At 54.0% G+C, this 18,831-nt stretch overlaps 1 protein-coding gene across 2 annotated transcripts in view; it reads left to right on the forward strand.

The window, feature by feature from the left end:
• The first annotated feature begins 2,679 nt into the window (after positions 1-2,679).
• Ski (SKI proto-oncogene) overlaps positions 2,680-18,831 on the forward strand; it is a 66,738-nt gene continuing 50,586 nt past the window's right edge. For both annotated transcript variants that reach the window (XM_038333990.1, XM_038333991.1), the window contains exon 1: positions 2,680-3,698. In XM_038333990.1, coding sequence (XP_038189918.1) covers positions 2,730-3,698 — 969 coding nt within the window. In that variant the 5' untranslated portion in view covers positions 2,680-2,729. The remainder of the gene's footprint in view (positions 3,699-18,831) is intronic.

The raw sequence follows: 18,831 nt of genomic DNA on the forward strand, positions 1-18,831 counted from the left end.
CAGTGCATGTATGGAATGAGCAGAGGAATTATGGGAGCTATTTTTCTCTTTCTTCTGTTGGGCTGTCAGGTTTTGGGGGGCAACTACGTACCTGCTGGGCCAGTTTGCCAATCCCTTACAAGTTGTCTTATGTATTGACAGAGGTGATAAAAGTGGGAACTCTCCATTACGAAAGAAGTCAGAAGAGTGAACTTTGAGCCTGGATTATGCTAAGAAGGAAGGCCGATCCCCTGGGTACTGTGGGCAAGCACAGGGAACTCAGGAGTGGACTTGTGTCTCCACGTTGGGAACTACCTAGTTTTCACACAGGGAACCCTGCACTTTGCATAGCAAGCCCTGCCTTGAGGTAGGTAGGGGCAGCTGAGGCTTGCACAGAGATGCCTGGCCAGCTCCAGGATAGGTCCTGTGTCTAAGAGTGTTGGTTTGTTCTGGTCTTACCCACCAGGTAAGATACAGGTCACAAGCTGAAGGCAACCCAGGCTGCCCTGTGTGTGGCCCTTCTCATTTTCACCCATCAGGAAAGACCTGTGCCTGGCGGGCCAGTTTGAGGTCCGGGTCTTTGGGTGGCAAGTTCCCACTTCTTGACTTACACTGTCTTTAAGATGGGTATTTGGTTCTCAGTCCTGGAGGCTGAAGGGTAAGGGTCACATCAGCTGCCAGCCTGAGAATCACAGAAATCTGTTGTCCAAGCTACTGGCTAATGGGTGACTCAAGAAGAGACAATAGCTGCTAGGCACAGCTTCTTCAAGGCAGGACTGTGTCCCAAAGTCCCCACCTCACAGAACAGGATCCGGTAGACAGGAGCTGCTGGTGGCTGGGTTGTCACAGTTCACAGGGTGGTCGATGCTGTGTGCAAATATGCAAGAACTTTCCATAGCTGTGCCTCCTCTGCATCTTGCCATCCCTAGGTCATGCTGTGAGCTTCTAGGTTCTGCAATTCTAGCTGTGTGGGGCAAGGGTGTGGAGCTGTTTATCAGGTGGCATCATTACTACACAGGGAAACCCACATGTCGGGCAGTTCTGCACCGGAGACCTTGGGTGGTTCTTTGTGAGGTACCAGTTGTGTGGGCACCTGGATTTTTTTTTTTTTTTGTGTGTGTGTGTGTGTGGTATCTTTTTATCATAAGGGCAGCCTGGCGTGAGTATTATGTGATGTCCTTATGCAGGAACCTGGAATGCGTGTTTATGGTACCCTTATCATACGGGGATGCCCTTATCCATACAGTCGTGTGCAGACCCTCGGTGCTTTGAGATGATGCTGTAATAATCAGGCTCTAAAGTTTTGTGGATCCTTGTCATGAGGGCATGTGGGGTTTGTTTTGTGGTGTCCTTGTTATGAGTGCATCTCCGGGGTGTCTGTAGAGCACGATGTCCAACTGTATGGGGAGTGGAGGTTATTTCGCAGTATCTCCGTAGAATGAGGACCCCGGGACCTAAGGCAGCAGCGGCGCAGATGTACTGCGGACCGCCACTCAGCTGGCCTGCGGTTGTGGCAGGGGCCTTGTGGGTTTCGGGGCCCCAAGACCGTGGTGGCAGCAGGACCGGAGACTTCCCAGCCGCGCAGGAAGCGGCCTCGGCCGGAAGGGGGGCCCCAGGCGCCTCCTCTGTGGCCGCCTCTAGCGGCCTTCACAAGGCGGGGCCGAGCGGGACCGAGTAGCGCCGAGCGAGGCCGAGCGGGGCCGAACGGGGCCGAGCGCGGCCGAGTTCCGGCCCGGGGGACCCGAGCGAAGCCGAGCTGCGCCGAGTGCGGGCCGGGAGTAGCCGAGCGCCACCGAGCCCGGGAGGGGGAGCGCGCGTTCTTGGAAGAGCGGGCCCGGAGCTGGTCACATTCCTGGCCCGCACTCCGACTGAGGCGGACGCACAGCAACAAACAACGCGGGAGGCGGGGCCGGCGCGGGCGGGGCGGGGCGGTACGGGGCGGGGCGGCGCGCGGCGGCGTGAGCTCAGCTCCCGGCGCTCAGTCCGAGCCGGAGCGAGCCGCCCGAAAGATGTGCGCCGAGCGCACCGAGCCCCGCGCCGCCGCCGCGCTCTGAGGCCGCGGGCAAGAGGCGCCTCCGCCGCCCCGGGAGCCGCGCGCGCGGGCCGGCGGGCGGCCGGGAGCCGGCGGGCGGCCGCGCGGGCGGGCAGGCGGCCAGGGGCCGGCGGCGGGCGCGACGCGGCCGGCCAGCACCGCCGGGACGAGCCGAGCGGGCGCCGCGCGGTGGGAGGAGCGGGGCAGCGGCGGCGCGCCGCGCGAGGACGGCCCGGCGGGCCCCGCGCCCGCGCCCCCGCTCCTCCCGGGCCCCTCGGCCTCGGCCGCCGCGGCGATTCGCGCCTCGCGGCGCCGGCACCTGCCCGCGCGCCCCCCGCGAGCCCCGGGCCCGCGAGCGTTGGCGTTGGCGTTGGCGGCGCGCGCCGGGGCATGCCCCGCGCCTAGAGCCCGGGGGGCGCGCGGGGGGCGCGCGGGGGGCCCGGGCGGCGGCGGCGGCGGGCGCGGCGCAGGGCGCGTGGATGTGGCGCCGGGCCCGGGTGGCGGCGGGCTCCAGCGGCGGGACCCCTTCGCCCCGCCCGCCTTTGCCTTCGCACCCCCGGGCGAGGCCGAGGCCGGGGCCGTGATCGGCCGTGAGCCGGCGACGGGGGGCGGTCGGGGCCGCGGTCGCGGTCGGCGGCGGGGTGCGCGGGGCGGCGGCGGAGGCCGTGGGGGCCCGGGCGCACGGGAGCGGGAGCGGCCCGGGGAGCCCGATCGCACCATGGAAGCGGCGGCGGCCGGTCGGGGCGGCTTCCAGCCGCACCCGGGGCTGCAGAAGACGTTGGAGCAGTTCCACCTGAGCTCCATGAGCTCGCTGGGCGGCCCGGCCGCTTTCTCGGCGCGCTGGGCGCAGGAGGCCTACAAGAAGGAGAGCGCCAAGGAGGCGGGCGCGGCCACAGTGCCGGCGCCGGTGCCCACTACCGCGGAGCCACCGCCCGTGCTGCACCTGCCTGCCATCCAGCCGCCGCCTCCCGTATTGCCCGGGCCCTTCTTCATGCCGTCGGATCGCTCCACCGAGCGCTGTGAGACCGTGCTGGAAGGGGAGACCATCTCTTGTTTCGTAGTGGGAGGCGAGAAGCGTCTGTGCCTGCCGCAGATCCTCAACTCGGTGCTGCGCGACTTCTCACTGCAGCAGATCAACTCGGTGTGCGATGAGCTGCACATCTACTGCTCGCGCTGCACCGCCGACCAGCTGGAGATCCTCAAAGTCATGGGCATCCTGCCCTTCTCCGCGCCCTCGTGCGGGCTCATCACCAAGACGGACGCCGAGCGCCTGTGCAATGCGCTGCTCTACGGCGGCGCCTACCCGCCGCCTTGCAAGAAGGAGCTGGCGGCCAGCCTGGCGCTGGGCCTGGAGCTCAGCGAGCGCAGCGTCCGCGTGTACCACGAGTGCTTCGGCAAATGCAAGGGGCTGCTGGTGCCCGAGCTGTACAGCAGTCCTAGCGCCGCCTGCATCCAGTGCCTCGACTGCCGCCTCATGTACCCGCCGCACAAGTTCGTGGTACACTCGCACAAGGCCCTGGAGAACCGGACCTGCCACTGGGGTTTCGACTCAGCCAACTGGCGGGCCTACATCCTGCTGAGCCAGGACTACACAGGCAAGGAGGAGCAGGCCCGCCTTGGCCGCTGCCTGGACGACGTGAAGGAGAAGTTCGACTATGCCAACAAGTATAAGCGGAGGGTGCCCCGGGTAAGTGTCCCCAGGGCTTGGGGTTAGCAAACCATGCCCAAGGAGGGGAGGGGAGTCCTCCTGGGTTGGTCACTCTGGGTTCTAAAGGTTGGGGCTCCTGGTTCGACTTTATCTGGCCTTGGGTTTTGATTTTAGGAAATTAGGGGCCTTGTCAGTCTCCTGTGGGTAAGGCCGTAAGGCCGCCTTCGTTCTGTCTGAGCACTGTACTCAGTAAGTGGGAAAGCCCTCTCAGGGCTCATAACCCCTTTCCCCGTAGGCTGAGCTCAGGAGGTCTGAGAAAGACGCTACTACAGGCTCTGCGAGGTTAGACTGTCTGGACCCAGGCTGTGACTTTTCTGTCCCAAATTTCCGTGGGACCTCGGCAGAAGTGTCCAGATGAGAATGAAGTTTGTCCCCTTCCTTATGACAAGGATGTCGTCTTGTGGTCCCCAGTTGACTAGCCTTGTATGTTTACTGGCTTTCTTGTCTTTAAATCACGGGGCACAGACACTAAAACGAAGTTAGCTAGTTGTCTTGGCAGAGACTTGGCACTTGCAGCCTTTGAATCCCGTTTGTGCACCTGAAGGGCACTTGGCCTGATCAGCGGGGCAGCGCCCTGCCCCCAGTCGCTGATGGTCTGCAGTATATTTGGAGTCTCCCATTTCCTTCTGTTGCTTTTGTACGTGGTGTGGAGGTTCTGTCAGCCCAGGCTGTGTTGTACATGAGTCAGAGGCTTTTTGGGAATCTTCTCGGGCATTTTCTGGGCCACTTAGTACCTAAACCATTCACTGGGATCCACAGGAAGTTTCTTTGCATATGCATCCTAAGTATCTGTAACTTTTAAATATCCATGCTTATTAAATTGCACACAACAGAATGCTGCATTGGCTCAGCTATTCTTGGGAGACCTAATTAATTCAGCTATTGCATCAAACTTTTTTTTTCCTTCTAAATCTGTGAATAGATGCTGCAGCCCGGTTTTCTCTGGGCGCCCCTCCAGCAGAATGTCAGAGTTGTGGGGGGAAGGGGCTCTGAAGTAGGACCGCCGCCTCGTTCTTCAGGGGCTGCAGAGAGTGTGCATATGTTGTGTGTTCTAAGGCACTTCTGCCCCAGCCAGGACAATGCATCCTTGAGGGAGGCTGCAGGAAGGTCTTTTCAAGTGGACTTGTTAGTAGGCAAGCTGATGGCTGATGTGGGTCCTGCCAATGGATGCCTATCTGTCTGGAATGTCTGCACCCTTGTCAGCCAGTGTGGCCTGAGGTAGTCATGTGTGTGGTGACCGATGAACTTTCTGGGACCGCAGTAGAGATGTGGGACTGGCGAGACTGCCTCTGGGAAGCTTTCACACCTCTTATCTTGAGCAGGCAAGGAATTGTGTCTGAGTTGGGCGTGTCTGTGTTTGTCTGCTCTGGGTCTTGTGTGTTTGTGGTCTTTCTGTCTAGGTTTAGTGGACTGGCATGGTCCCTTTGTCCCAGCCACTGCTGAATGGGATACGCTCCTGCCTCCTCTGCTTACAAGCCTGGTGGTTCTGGGTATGAGGGTCTTTGGGCACCGAGGGGTGAGCACACAGGACAGCGTGCTGAGCCATGGTCATTTCCGCCGTGGTCTGTAGCTGCCCTTCCCTCGCTAGCCACCCTGGCAGTGCTCTGACGCCTCATTTACTGAGTGAAGAGAAATTTCAAAAGTGGTTTGTGTCTCCAGCTCCACTCAGGCTGTGGTGGCATCAGTGTGGGATTCCTATATGTCGGCCAGCTCCTGAGTGCTTACATGGTGAGGAACTGGTAGACTGTTTTCCTCTTTGTGGGGTGCTCCCAGCTCAGACTCTGTGAGTCTGTAGTTGGGGTTTGGGCTGGACTGTGCTCCTCCAGGCCGCGTTGGGCCGCCATGTGCGTATCTGCGTGAACCACAGGTAACCCAGGAAGGGGGGCATCAGTCTGGGAACATGGGCCCATGGCTGCCCAGATTAGCTTGTCCAAAGAGGAGTGGCCTGGGTTATGACTCCCTTACTCTGTCACAGCGTATTTTAATATTTTTGATCTACTGAGGAGGGCATGAGGAGCAGAGAACTTGCTGGAACTGATCTGCGGGCCTTTGGGCTCTCTTGGACTGACGGGAGGGGTGAGTTCCCAAGCCCGTAGTGGGGAGGGGTAGAGGTCCATGGTCTTCCTGAGTTCCCGATGCTCTGATGACAGACATTTGGCTGCTTTGCTCTGTGGCAGCCTGACTGAGGTGGCTTCTGTCTGGCTGAGGTAGGGTCTGCTTGGATCAGGTGGAATTGGTCTGGTTGAGGTGGACTTGTGGTTTCTGTGGTCAGCTGAGTGTGTGTGGGAGTACGGAACTTTGAGCTTGGAGCCTGAAAACTTTGCTGCAGGCCGCTGTACCCCAGCTTGGCAAAGGTTGGTGGGTGTCTGCTGCAGTGCCTTCCTAATGCCATGGGGAAATGGGAAATCCCACTTCTCTCTTGTGACTATCAGGCCCAGCTTTCTCCTGGTAAAGCTTTGAAGATGTAGGCTGCCTGGAAGCCCAGTGAGTCTCGTTCCCAGGGGCCCCCTTGACTGCTTTCCCGGCAGATCCGTAGGGAGCCAGTTCTGCTGTGGACCCTTATGGAGTTGGTCTTACATTCACATCCTCACTGGCTGTATGAGCTTGGGCAAACGCTTAGCCCCTCTGTGCCTCATTTTTCTCATGTCAGCTGAGACTAACACTTTGTTGAACCTGTCTCAGACTCATTTCTTGGGTCAGCACAGATGAATGGGACCTCTAAAGCCTTCCCTCCTGTCTCGTAGCTTCCTGGACTGTTTTCTCTTGGACTTCAGTCTATGAGCATAACAAGAAATATGAACAGTGACATTTTGAGCTGCCACTTTGTGTGTTTTGTGGGATGTGGCTGCTGGTCCATAAGAAGGGTGAAAACCAGGCTGGCCACAGGCTGCGGTGACTCCTGTCCATAGCAAGTGGGCTTTGGTGTGGAGGAGCTGGGGTTTTCTTAGGTATTGCGTCTCTGTCCTCTTTTGAGCCTGGGTTCTCAGGACTTTCTCCTGTCAGCTGACAGGGTCACTTAGTGGACAGTATGACTGAGGTCATGTTTCTTGGCTCCCCCACCCCCATCCCAAGACAGGGTTTCTCTGTGACCAGGACTGTCCTAGAACCAGCTTTGTAGATCAGGCTGGACCTGAACTCGGTGATCCACCTGTCCTGTCTCCCAAGTGCTGGGATTAAAGGTGTGTGCCACCACCGCCCAGAGGTCATGTTTCTAAACTGGACACCCAGCCAGGTGGTCAGCTTTAGGGAACACTGAGCACTGGGTGTTTTGGGACATGGTAACAGCTTTTGGGTGCAGGGCTGGGTTCAGGAGTCCTTTCTATGGGTTATGGTTTGCTCTTTTGGTCTTCTTGGGATAAGGGTCTTGCCTTCCGAGTGATGGAATCCCATTTGTGCACCACCATGGTCAGCTGTGGTTTGTCCTTATGTGAAGATTGATATAGGCGAGGACCGTGTCAATATGTTAGGACCTGTCTCTTGGACACCTGCAGGTCTGGGTGTTCTTCCAGAGATCAGCTGTCCTTCTGTCTGCTGGCATCGTTCTGAAGAATGTCCCGTAGAATCATGTCCTGTGCTGGACTTTCTTAGAGTTACCATTGATTATTCCCCTCCAGACACATGGGCCAGAAAGGTGGGGTGCCAGGTCCTGAGGTCAGGGCCTGGTCCAGGAGGGGCCTCCCTGGGAAGGCTGCCCAGGTGGTGGGTCCAATCCAAGGTGAGTGGGTCTTCATAGGGTGGGACGACAGCTTGAGGGTGCTACACATACCACAGCCAGCTGTGGGTGGCGATGGAAATGATTATTGGTGCACATCCCCTCTGAGGGGGTCAAGTTCTCTTCTGTGGCCTGTCAGCCTATCTGTCCATCTGTCCTGCCACCTTCTGGGGCTCCTCTGGGAGCCATCTGGGTCCCTCACCATCTGGAGGAAGCAGGGTCATTGAGTAGCCCTCACCTCTGTCCCTGGCTGCCCACTGGAGGCCCTGGGTCATCAAGAAGCTTCCAAGAGTAAGGTCATTGACTCTCAGCGTTTCTCAACCTCCCCTGTAGTTGGTTTGTGTAATGTCTGTCTGAAGTGTCTAAGGGCAGACAGGATGTAGAGGGTGAGGAAGTCTGGGCCAAGTGTGAACCCAGCCCTGCCCTGGAGCCGGGTGGGGGCCCCCCTGGGCCAGGTCTAAGTTGCTGTCTCTGCAGCCCCAGCAGGGAGGCTGCGGTTCAGGGGCTGGCCTGCCCCTGCTGTCTGGCAGGAGGTGAGGTGGCCATGGCTGGGGCTGGACTCTGTGCAATAGTGTCTCTTTCTAAGGATTGCGAAAGTTGAGGGAAGGTTTCTACTTTGGAAGAATTATGCAAGTTTCAACTGAAATGTTTTTTAAAAGTTTCTTTGTTTTGAATCAAAACACAGGCTAGATTACTTCTGTGAGCTCTAGTAGAGCTGAACAGAGGGGAGCCCTTGCTCTTTTCAAACCCCTGTCTGCCATGAAAGGGAAAGGTTTGGGAACTGGATGCTATTTAGATGGGAGCTTGGGATCATTGTTCTGCTCTTGGTGCCCTGTGTGGTCCAAGGAGGAGCAGGTTTTGGTCATTGTCCTTTGTACCACTGACAGCGCCTTGTGGGTCCTGTCACGCTGACTTGCCTATGCCACTCCAGCAAGACTGTCTCCCACCTTTTTTTGTGACCCAGTGGGCCTTTCTAGACCAAGTATTGTGCTCCAATGATCTTGCTGCCTGTCGAGGTGCTTTGAGGTTATCCTGGGTCACCCATGTCACCAGGGGCAGAGTGTGGTGAATGATTGTTCATAGAGCTGCTCTCTGCAGATGAGGCCCCATCCCCAAGCTTTTGTGTTGCTGCCTAGAGAACCCTGGGTTCTAGATTCACTGCTGCCAGTTTACTCCTGCCTCCTCAACGGAGGACCAGTGTTTGGATGGATTTTAAGTGGGACTAGAAATAAGAGTGATGTGAGTGCAGGAGCCTGTGGCCTTCAGGGATCATGTGCATGCAACACAGTGACTTCACCAAGTGTCCTGTGAGTAGAGTTGGCTAAGCTGTCTGCATTCTGAGTCACTGACCTGTTTGTGTGGAAACAGATAAAGGGATCTTGGCAAGAGCCCAGAGTCACCGAGATCTGTCTTGGTGTTTGGCATTTGGCATTTGTACTGTCTCTGATTTTACTTTTTTGCCTGAGAGGATGCCAGGACTTCAGTAGCCATGGGGATGGGATGAGGTGCAGCACCATCCCCACCCGGCCTGTGCACTGTGGACGCTGTCAGCTGTCTGTGGTGGGGTGGTGTGCTCTGTTGTTAACTTCTGGGAGTGAGTGGGGGCTGATCACAGCTGGGTCTCTGGGCAGTGGGAGTGGAGGAATGAGTCAGTGGAAGCAAGCAGTCACTGCTGGCAGGGCTTCGGGCCCAGACCTCCAGTGGCTGTGGAAGGGAAGGGAGGGAAGGCCGGATGCGTCCTTGGTGCTAGTCTTCGCTTACCCGTCCGTCTTGCCGTGAGCTCTGAAGAAGACTGTTCCTCACATGTGATTCAGGAGATACCTGGACCCTGCTTCCAGCTGGAGTGCTTGGAAAGTCCTGGAATGTTTCCCTTGGCTGGGGCTGTGAGCGCTGATGTCCTCCCAGCCCTCTGCAGGCCGATTGTGGCTTCCTCTGGAACGTCCGTTGGTCACTGTGAAAGAAGCAGCTCTTGTTGGGAACAGCTTCCTGTAGCTCCCACCCTTGCAGACATGGGTGCTGGGAGCTGGCTTTATGCCAGGACCTGGTGGAGGTGATGGTGTACTGTGAAGGCCTGTGGGCCAGCAGGTGGAACTAACCTGAGGGCTCTGATGTTGGCCCTTCCCCTTCCTGACTTCCTGAGTTTGTGTGAAGTGACAAGTGTTAGGAAGGACAGGCCACCCTAAGTGAGATGATAGCGCTGGGGGACGAAGCTCCCCAGAGTGGCCTTACCAGTTTAGGTGAGGAGTCGTGGGTGTCATGTGGCTCCGCCCTGATGCTGTTGCATGTGATTCTGTGGTCCCTGTACACTGTGTGCTGATGGTCTCCTTTGGTAGCAGCTTATTCTGGTGCTGTGAGGAAAACCATTGTCAGCTGCAGGTTGTCTGTCCACAAGTGAGTCTGTGAGCAACTGGAGGAGAAGTAGTTGTTGCTGCCCTTGCAGAACCCTCAGCCTGTACTGGGCCTTGCTGGTCTAACCGGGAAGGCCAGGCAGAGTGGATGGCTCCCAGTAGAGTCCATTGCTTCTGCGCTGAAAGTAACATGGGAATATTTTGACTATGGAATGTGGCCTTTTGCTTGTAGACAGAAGTTCTTAGTGCCTATTTTCATTTCATTTCTATTTTTTTGTGTGCATGGTGTGTATATGCATGTGTTGACATGCCTCTCTGTGTGTGTATGTGTGTGTGTTTGTGTATGTGTGTAAGCCTGAGGTTGATATTGGCTGTCCTTCTCTATTCTTCCTTGCCTTATTTTGAGATTCAGTTTCTCTGAACCTCTGATTTGCTGTTTTGGCTGGACTAGCTGGCCAACAAGCCCCAGAATTCAGCTGGGGTTACAAACGCATACTGCTAGTGTGGGTGCTGAGACCCTGCACTCGGGTCTCATGCTTGTGCAGCGAGCACTTTACCTGCCTAGTTTTTTCCCTGGGTCTTGCTGTATGTTTTTAAAGATGAGGCTGATGAAGTCCCTCATGCCTTGCTGGGGTGCCCTTCCTTGAGGTGTAGGTAAGGCTGGCCAGGCCTCCAGGAAGTTTGTGAATGTCCTCAGCCTTAAAGGTACGTGACCTGCAGGAGTTAGGGCACTTAAAGAGACCAGTGTGCTTACCCAGCAGTCCCGCTGCCCCATGTGTGTTGGCATAAAGGACTTGTGTGTGCCAGTTGCTGTGCCAGGACCAGTGTGATGGTCCCCTTCTGGTGCAGTCTGAGGACAGGTATATCTGGGTTTTCTGTGGAAGTTGTGGGTAGACAGTGCAAAGTTTTCTTGGAGAACCCTCTCCCCTTTCAGATCATGTAGTAAACCAGTGCTGTGCACACTCCATGGAAATACAGGAGGAGGCCGACCTGAAAGGGGAGGGAGAACAGAGCAGTTCATTTAACTTTGTGCTTTCCTTCTATGGCTCCTGTGTCCCTCATCATGGCCGTGGAGCGACCCTTGCCACTGGCCTGTCGTCTCTGGCACCTTGTGGTTCTGTAGATGACCAGGTAGCATTGGGCCTGTGTCTACAATGTGCTGTTAAACCCTGCCGCCCTGGAGAACCGGCAGCTCTGGACCTGTCACCAACCACAGCCAGTCCTGGCTTCAGTGCCGTGCCCTTCTGTGCTCCAGCTTCGTTCAGGCTGCTGGGGCAGGGCGCTTCCTGGCTCCTGGAGGTAGCAGCCTGCTGTTTTGAGTACAAGCATTGGGGCATCTTTCTCTGGAAGTAAAGAGAGCCCTGAATTGTCAAGAGAGGGACTTGCTTTTTGGGGGAGATGGGAGGACAGGCTCCTGCTCTATAGTCCAGCCGGTTCTTGCTTTGGTCTTTTGAGTTGAGATTACAGGGCGTACCACCACCTTGACTGATGTACTTGTTTGTTGAAGGTGAATGCAAGGCAAAGACTTTGACCTCTAGTTCTAGCAGGAGGTGGAGCAGGCTGGCAGGTGGGGGCCAGCTGGGCCACACCGTAAGAACCAGTGCATAGACTAAGGGTTTACTTGGCCCTGTTCCTGCAGAAACTAAGTGAGGTGCATATTGGAACTTGTGCTGTCCCTGGGCTGTTGCCACAGGGCAGCTGCAGGAAGTCCTCCCCTACTGGACCTGCTGGGGCTGTCCTGTGTTCTGGGGTGTATTGCTTGGGAACCTACTCTGGCTTGTTTGGCTCTTTTGGGGTAAGGCCGAGTGGGAGATGCCTAGATCCCCATAGCTGGCATAATGTTCTGAGATCTCAGCTGTGTCTTTTCTGGGTGCTTGTGGAGACGGTCCCTGTCATACTGCTGGGGCTGCCACCTGGTGTTTGATGGTGTTGGCTGTCTTTTTTTCTGCTTCACCTGCTGCCTCCTGCTTCCTGGTGTTACAATGGTGTTGCCCAAACCATTAAAAGAATTATACTCCCAAGTTGAATGATATGCAAATGTAGTCAATTAAGCGAGGGGATTTTAATTAGCAGTTTAAGTTCATGTGTGAAGTGCCTTGCCTTAATTACTTGACAGTTTTGTTGTAAATTTGCTAAGTTTTTTTTTGCAGAACTATCAAAACTGTGATTTTTTTTTAACATCCTTCTATGCAATAAGTGTCGCCCAGCTTGCCTGACCCTAGTGGGTTTGTCTCAATTTATAAAGCTCTTTAAACTGCGAAAACAAGGTGGACCTGTGGGTTACCTCTGCACAGCTCAGTCAGTTAGGTCACGTTCCTCGTTTTCCTGGCACAAGCTGGCAGGGTGACTGCCTGGGTTTTCCTGGTGGATGGCAGGAAGAAACCTCCTTTGCTTGGGTCTGGTGCTAATAGGGCACATGTATTCTACCCAGGGAGAGCTGGATCCCTGGAATGAGGGTCAGGAAGGTTAGACCGGGTATGGGACAGCAAGGGGCCAGTGTCCTCTTAGATGAGCTATCCCTAGACATTGTTTTCAGAGTCTGGGGTTTACAGTTCCATTTAGGAGAGGTGAAGAGAACTATTTTTTGATGTTCTTTGCTTGGCTACCTGAAAGCCTTCTTTCAGGTCTTTGCTTTGATTCTCCTGAGCTAGAGTGGTTTTCATGGCGCTGGAGTTCAGACAGCTTGCCCATGTCTAGGCTCTGTCTACCAGGTCCTCTTTCCAACCACTGGTTCTGAATCCCTCCTACCTATCCTACTAGGATGTTTTAGTGTGTAATGGGTAGTTATAAATGGTTCTTTTAGTTGAATTTAGAATTTGCTTTAATTTACCTATTGTTGCTATTAAAATCATCTCTGTTATAAATAATGTTTCCTTATCTAATTCATTTATTCATTATTTATGGTTTTTCAAGACAGAATTTTATCCTTTGTTTGTTTGTTTGTTTTCTGAGGCAGGGTTTCTCTGTGAAATAACCCTAGCTGTCCTGGAACTAGCTCTGTAGACTAGACTGGCCTTGAATTCACTAAGATCCACCTGCCCCTGTCTCCCAAGTGCTGAGATGAAAGGCGTGCACAGCCACTACCTGGGTCTCCTCTCTGGTTTATAATGCCCCTCAGATTTAATTCTAGTCTCAGGATAACTGATGGTGCAGGTGTGTCCTGAGTAACATAGTGTTAGGTGATTTTGTTACTGGTGGACGTTGCGAAGTGTGCTTACATAGAGTGGTGTGACCGACCACATACTTGGGCTCTGTCGTAGCCCAGTGTGCCAAAGCTAGACCTGTGCAAGGGTGTACTTGTACCTGTGTAGGCAGTCAGTGAGTGACGGGTAAGTCTGCATGCATCTGAATGTGTGTCTAGACATACAAAAGGTGGGAGCTGAAAATGTGGTGGCCTGGGCCTATAATCTCAGCACTTGGGAAGCAGAGGCACGAGGATGGCAAGTTTGAGGCCAGTTTGGGCTGCATAGTAAGACCCTGTCTTAAAGCAAGAACGGGGAGAAAGACAACACTAGGCGGTAGGAATTGTTGAGCTCCACCATTGTCTTGTGGCCTGTTATTAAAGCCTTGAGATACAGAACTGCACCTGCCTGGGCTTGGTCTGTTTTCTCATTTAAATATTTAATTTGGATTGGGTTTTGGGATTTGGGGTCATTTAACTGACTCTAAAGGGAGAAAGTAATCTTTTCCTCTGTAGGCTGAGGATTGTGGGCCAGGACTCAGCAGGGTTGTCCTGCAAATGATCCACCACTGTCCACAGGTTCTGCTCTGTTCTGGGTATCCTAGCCTTCTGGCTAGGGTGTGTCTGGGATACTTTCCAAAAGCAAATGTCAGTGATGAGGAGGAGCTGGAGAAGGGGATACCTGGCCCTGCATCTGAGAATAGGCTCTGCTGCCACTGGTGAAGAGAGACCCGCAGACCTGGGCAGGGCTCTTGGTGGACTTAAGGTGAGAGTGTCTTTAACTCAGAGATTGTCTGGTACGGAAAGAAAAGTGGGTAAAGTTCTTTTTCTTCATTAGCAAGATGATGGACCATTATAGGAATGTAGCTAGGACATATTAAGAGCACCATGTATTGTTGGGCATCTGGCCACTGTGCTCCGTGCTGCAGACCACGTTAGTGCGTGTCAGGAAGAACTGCAACATCCTGTCCTGTATACTCAGAGGTTGAGGACATCAGGTGAAGGGTGGGGAGTCCGCATGTTCTGGGGCCTGTTCTCTCCACTGGGGCCTCTCCCTTCAGCCTCCACGCTTGAGACGAAGCCCTGCACAGCTCCCCCTGGAGCAGCTGTGGAGTTGTGTAGCTGTGCACTGTGTCTGCTGTACCTAGATCTGCAGTCACTGTGTGCTCTGGATGACTGTGGCGTGGGTACTCTGTCCTTTTCCTACTGCTTTCAGCTTCAGCTCCTAAAGTGTTGGAGATTCTGAAAGCAGGGCCTTGCTGAGTTCCTCCTTCCCCTGTGCACTCCAGTGGGGCCCACAGGGGTACTTGCCTCTCACTGTTTATAAAAAAATAATATATATAAATGATATATATAAAAATAATTATATAAAAATGGCCTCTCACCGAGCCATTTCACTTCTAGGCCTGCCCCAGATTTACCTGCCTTTTATGCCCACGCTACATCAAGACTACCCAACTGCATTCTGTGTTCTTGTTTCAAGAGCCCAAACACCATCAGCGTGAGAACAGGGACACAACAGTGCCACACAGCAGTGGTACTGAGTCTAGCACTGAGACAAGAATTCCCCTAGAGCAGCATTGCTGGCTCTGTAGGGCCCAATCGCCGTCCCCTCACGAGCTGGAGGTGGGAAGTACCAGGGATGCTGTTTTCTTCCTAGTTTGGGGGTTGAACGTGATGCATTCATCACTGATCACACGCTGCATTCTTGAGCCTCCTGCCTCAGTGCTGTGGTTATAGGTGTGTGCTGCCATGCTTGGCATCCTCCCGCTTCCCTGAGACAGGTTTTCCTGTCTGCCTACCTCCGCTTCTCGAGTGCCGAGATTAAAGGAGTGTGCTGGAAGCACCATTTTACCCATTAGTAGGTCTGCAGTTCTAGGCATTAAGCGTGTTACCATCCTCAGCTGTCACCACAATCCCCCAGTTATCCTCAGTCACCCCACCCGAGAGTCTGTCCTGTGTAAACACCGCTCTTCAGCCCTCGTGCTCCACTGCCCCTTCAGAGTCTGGCTCTAGAAACCTCAGCCAAGTTAGCACTGCCCCTTGGTGACTGGTTTTGTTCTCTGAGCACAGTGTCTTCAAGGTGTATCCGTGTGTATCAACCACCCTACCTTCCTTTCTTTCCTTTCTCTGAATTAGTATCTGGCTGTGGCCCTCCTGTCTTGATCTTCCTAGTTTGGCCTTCCCTCCCCTTTCCTCTCTTCCCCCCTCTTCCTTTCTGTTTTTTTTTCCCCCTGAACATCCCATCATCTCATTGTATAGCATCTCCTTTGTCCATTCATCTACCTGTGGGTCCTTCGGTTGCTTCCCCTTCTCCTGTTGTGAATGGTGCTGTGACCAGGGCTGCACAGTATTTGCGTGAGTCCCCTCTTCAGCACTCTCAGGCCGTCTGGGGTCTGCTAGAAGTAAGGCTGTTTCACGACTGTAGGTGCGTTGTTTTATTCTCTATTCCCAGTACATACCGTTGTGTTTTCTGTAAATCTTTCAATAATTGTGAGTGTTCTTTATGTGTGTATACTGTGCATGGTGTGAGTACGTATGTACCATGCCATGCACGTGGAGGTCACAGGACAACATTCAAGAGTCGTTTCTCTCTGCCACCATGTGGGTTTTAGGATGGAATACTCAGGCTTGCCCGCAAGGAAGGACCTTTACCCACTGAGCATTTCATAAACTCTGATTTCTCTTGGTTTTACACCCTAATGAGTGTAAGGTGGCACTTGGTGGCTTGCTCTGTGCCTCTGTGGTGTTTTGTGATGTTCAGCACTTTGCTGTGTGTGCATTTTGACTGAGGTGCTCTCCCCACCCCCACCCCTCGACAGGGTTTCTAGTAGCCCTGGCTGTCCTGGAACTCATTCTTTAGATCAGGCTGGCCTTGAAGTTCAGAGATCTGCTTGCCACTGCTGGGATTAAAGGTGTGTGTCACTACTGCCTGATTTATTATTGTTTTTATGAATATTACTTTCTGTGGTGTGTGTGTGCACGCGCGCGTCACATATACGGGTGCTCATGGAGACCGGAAGATGGTGTTGGATTGAATCCTCTGGAGCTGGAGTGTGTGCCGCCTGATATGGTTCTGGGAGATGAGTGCCTCTCCTCAGTACAGACTCCATCACTCAGACAACCCTCATGTGTTTTGTTTTGTCCAGTTTTAGTTTTTACCTATTTTGTATTAATTGCTTATATTTTGCCTACTGGCATGGACCATGGTTTGTCTTGTGGCCAACAGGGCGCCATAGTTGTCCTTTGTGTAGAGCAGATAGGACCATCTCTGAGCTGGATCCTTCCATGTTACGGAGATCCTCTGTACCTGTGATGGGTGTGACTACCACTTCTCTGCCTGAGATTGGCAAGGATCATGGAAAGGATTCCTGTTGGACGTGAAGCCAGCAGCCCACCCTGTGACAGGCTGGGAACATGGCCTTGAGTAAGAAGCAGTGAGAAGTCTGGAGGAAGCTGCTCTGTGGAGTACGTCTGTGTGCTCGGCCTGTGGCTGCGGGAGGGAATGTGCAGTAGTAGCTGTTGTGTGCACATGTGTGTGCATGCCTGCTTTTACTGCCATGTATCTGAAGGGCGCAGGGCCTGGATGGCATCCACTTCAGTTTGGGAGAAGAGGGCCGTAGGAGGCTTCAGGTTTTAAGGGCCTGTGTCTGCTGCATTCTGGAGCAAGTTCTTAGCACGGTTCTGCATTTCTTCTTGGTAGGGACCACCATTGGCTCAACCTCCTGCTTTCTAGAAAATGGGAAAGGAATACAGGGCCTCCCCTCTGGGTCAAGACACATTCCCTCACCATCCTGTTCACTGGAGGGAGCATCTCTCTGTCAAGTTTGGCTTTAGGAAGAAACTGGCCAGAGCCTGCCCCTCCCTCCTAAGTCTCTTGCCTCCAGGCACCATCTCCTGTGTCTCAGTACACTTCCCCCACCAGTGTTGCTTCATTGTGGCCTCTTCTTGGGCCGCCCTGGACTGCTTTGGTGTTACTGGCTGTAGGGAGCCTGTGAATGACAGGAGCCTATGAGTGTTAGGTGTATCTACTTATGGGCTCCAGCACCTCACAGTGTGGAGCGCCTGTGTGTGCTGTGAACGTGGTAGTTTATCTACATACCCCGTATAGAGCCCCCGTTCTGTCCTGTGTGTGCTGTGAACGTGGTAGTTTATCTACATACCCCATATAGAGCCCCTTTGTTTCTCCCTGGAGCCTGATAGCTTGGCTCTCTGTCTTTCCATACAGCACTGTGCCCAGAACCTGGGAGTCTGTCTTTCCAAACAGCACTGTGCCCAGAACCTGGGAGTCTGTCTTTCCAAACAGCACTGGGTCCAGAACCTGGGAGTCTGTCTTTCCAAACAGCACTGGGTCCAGAACCTGGGAGTCTGTCATTCCAAACAGCACTGGGTCCAGAACCTGGGAGTCTGTCTTTCCAAACAGCACTGGGTCCAGAACCTGGGAGTCTGTCTTTCCAAACAGCACTGGGTCCAGAACCTGGGAGTCTGTCTTTCCATACAGCACTGGGTCCAGAACCTGAGAGTATCTTCTAGGCTTGGCTCTTATCCTAGGCTTGTTCTGCACGAGCTGACTACTCAGCCAGGCGAACTGCCATTCCCAGCATTGGTTTGTGACTGTCTCTCTCGACCTGGCAGCCTGGCCTAGGCGATGGGAAACTTTTGCCAGGCTTGATCGTAATTGTTCAATGTCAATGAAGGAGGCTTTAGGAGAGCAGGGCAGGATAATTCTTGAAAACAGAGCCCTTGACTTTTGTTTTGCAAATAATGTTAGGACCCCTGCTAGCCGTGAGGGTGGTGGTCTTGTGGGATCCGAGGCAAACCTTGTAATTAAAGTAGGGACTGGTAGCCTGTGACAGCCACAGGGAAGGTGGCTCTTTGTTTGGCTTTTTTAAAGAAAGGGAGAGTTGGTACTTTCTCGCTGACCCTGCCTCTGATTGGCCAATGGTGAGTGAAAGTCACCTCTTGCTGTTGTGGGATGAGGTTTCCACCTCCTGCTTTCATGTGCATAGCAGCTCAGCAGCATTTTGTACTTCCGGCCAAGCGTTGTTGTTTTGGATCTTAGAGACAGATCTGTTCAGTTAGGGATGTGAGATCCTAAGTCATAGCTTGGTTCTCTGTGAACCGGGGTCATGACATTTCTGTGCAGAGGAGTTTGAACAAACACCTAGACAGGGTTGTGCGGCATCTTGAAGGCTTAGTTCTTTGGCCCTCTTTTGGGAGAGCCAGTTATGTTCCACTAGCAGTCTGAGAAGCCACAGTGGTCACCCACACCCAGCCGGGACACCTCATCAGTTATAGACGCCATCAGGCACAGCGACACGTGTGGGGTTCGCCAGGCCGGAGTCTGCCTGTCCGTGGGTGTCTTTGCTGTGGTTCTTGGTATTACCAGGGCGCTCCTACTGTTTGCTTTAAGGCAGAGAGGCCTTTTGTTAGGTGCATCTTATTGGGATCTTTGTGTTACTTGGGCTGTTCCTGTCCTTGCTGCTCTAGGGGGCACAGATGGAAGATGTTGTGACCAGGTGAGTGTAGTGAAGCTGGCTGCTGCTCCTGCCGAAGGGACTCGCTTCTCTGAGGTCACAAGTTACCTTCATTGTTTCAGAGCAGGGGCTGTTGAGGCATTTCCAGATTTGCTGTTGAGACAGTGGTTGGGAGATGACCTCACAGTGAATGATACTTGCTTGATCTTCTTGGGGGAATTCTCTAGAAAAGGGTTTTCCAGAGAGCAAGCTGGCAGTGTGGTCAGCCCCTTAGAGATGTCTGTTTCTTCCCTGCTGCCCTGGGGCTGAGAGCTTGGGAGAGAGAGGAGCCAGTGGGAAGGCTCCTTGCTAAGCTCTCAAGTGGATTTTAGAGCTCCCTTCCTGCCCACTGTCT

Source organism: Arvicola amphibius, chromosome 6 (genome assembly GCF_903992535.2).
Source record: "Arvicola amphibius chromosome 6, mArvAmp1.2, whole genome shotgun sequence".
Classification (NCBI taxonomy): domain Eukaryota; kingdom Metazoa; phylum Chordata; class Mammalia; order Rodentia; family Cricetidae; genus Arvicola; species Arvicola amphibius.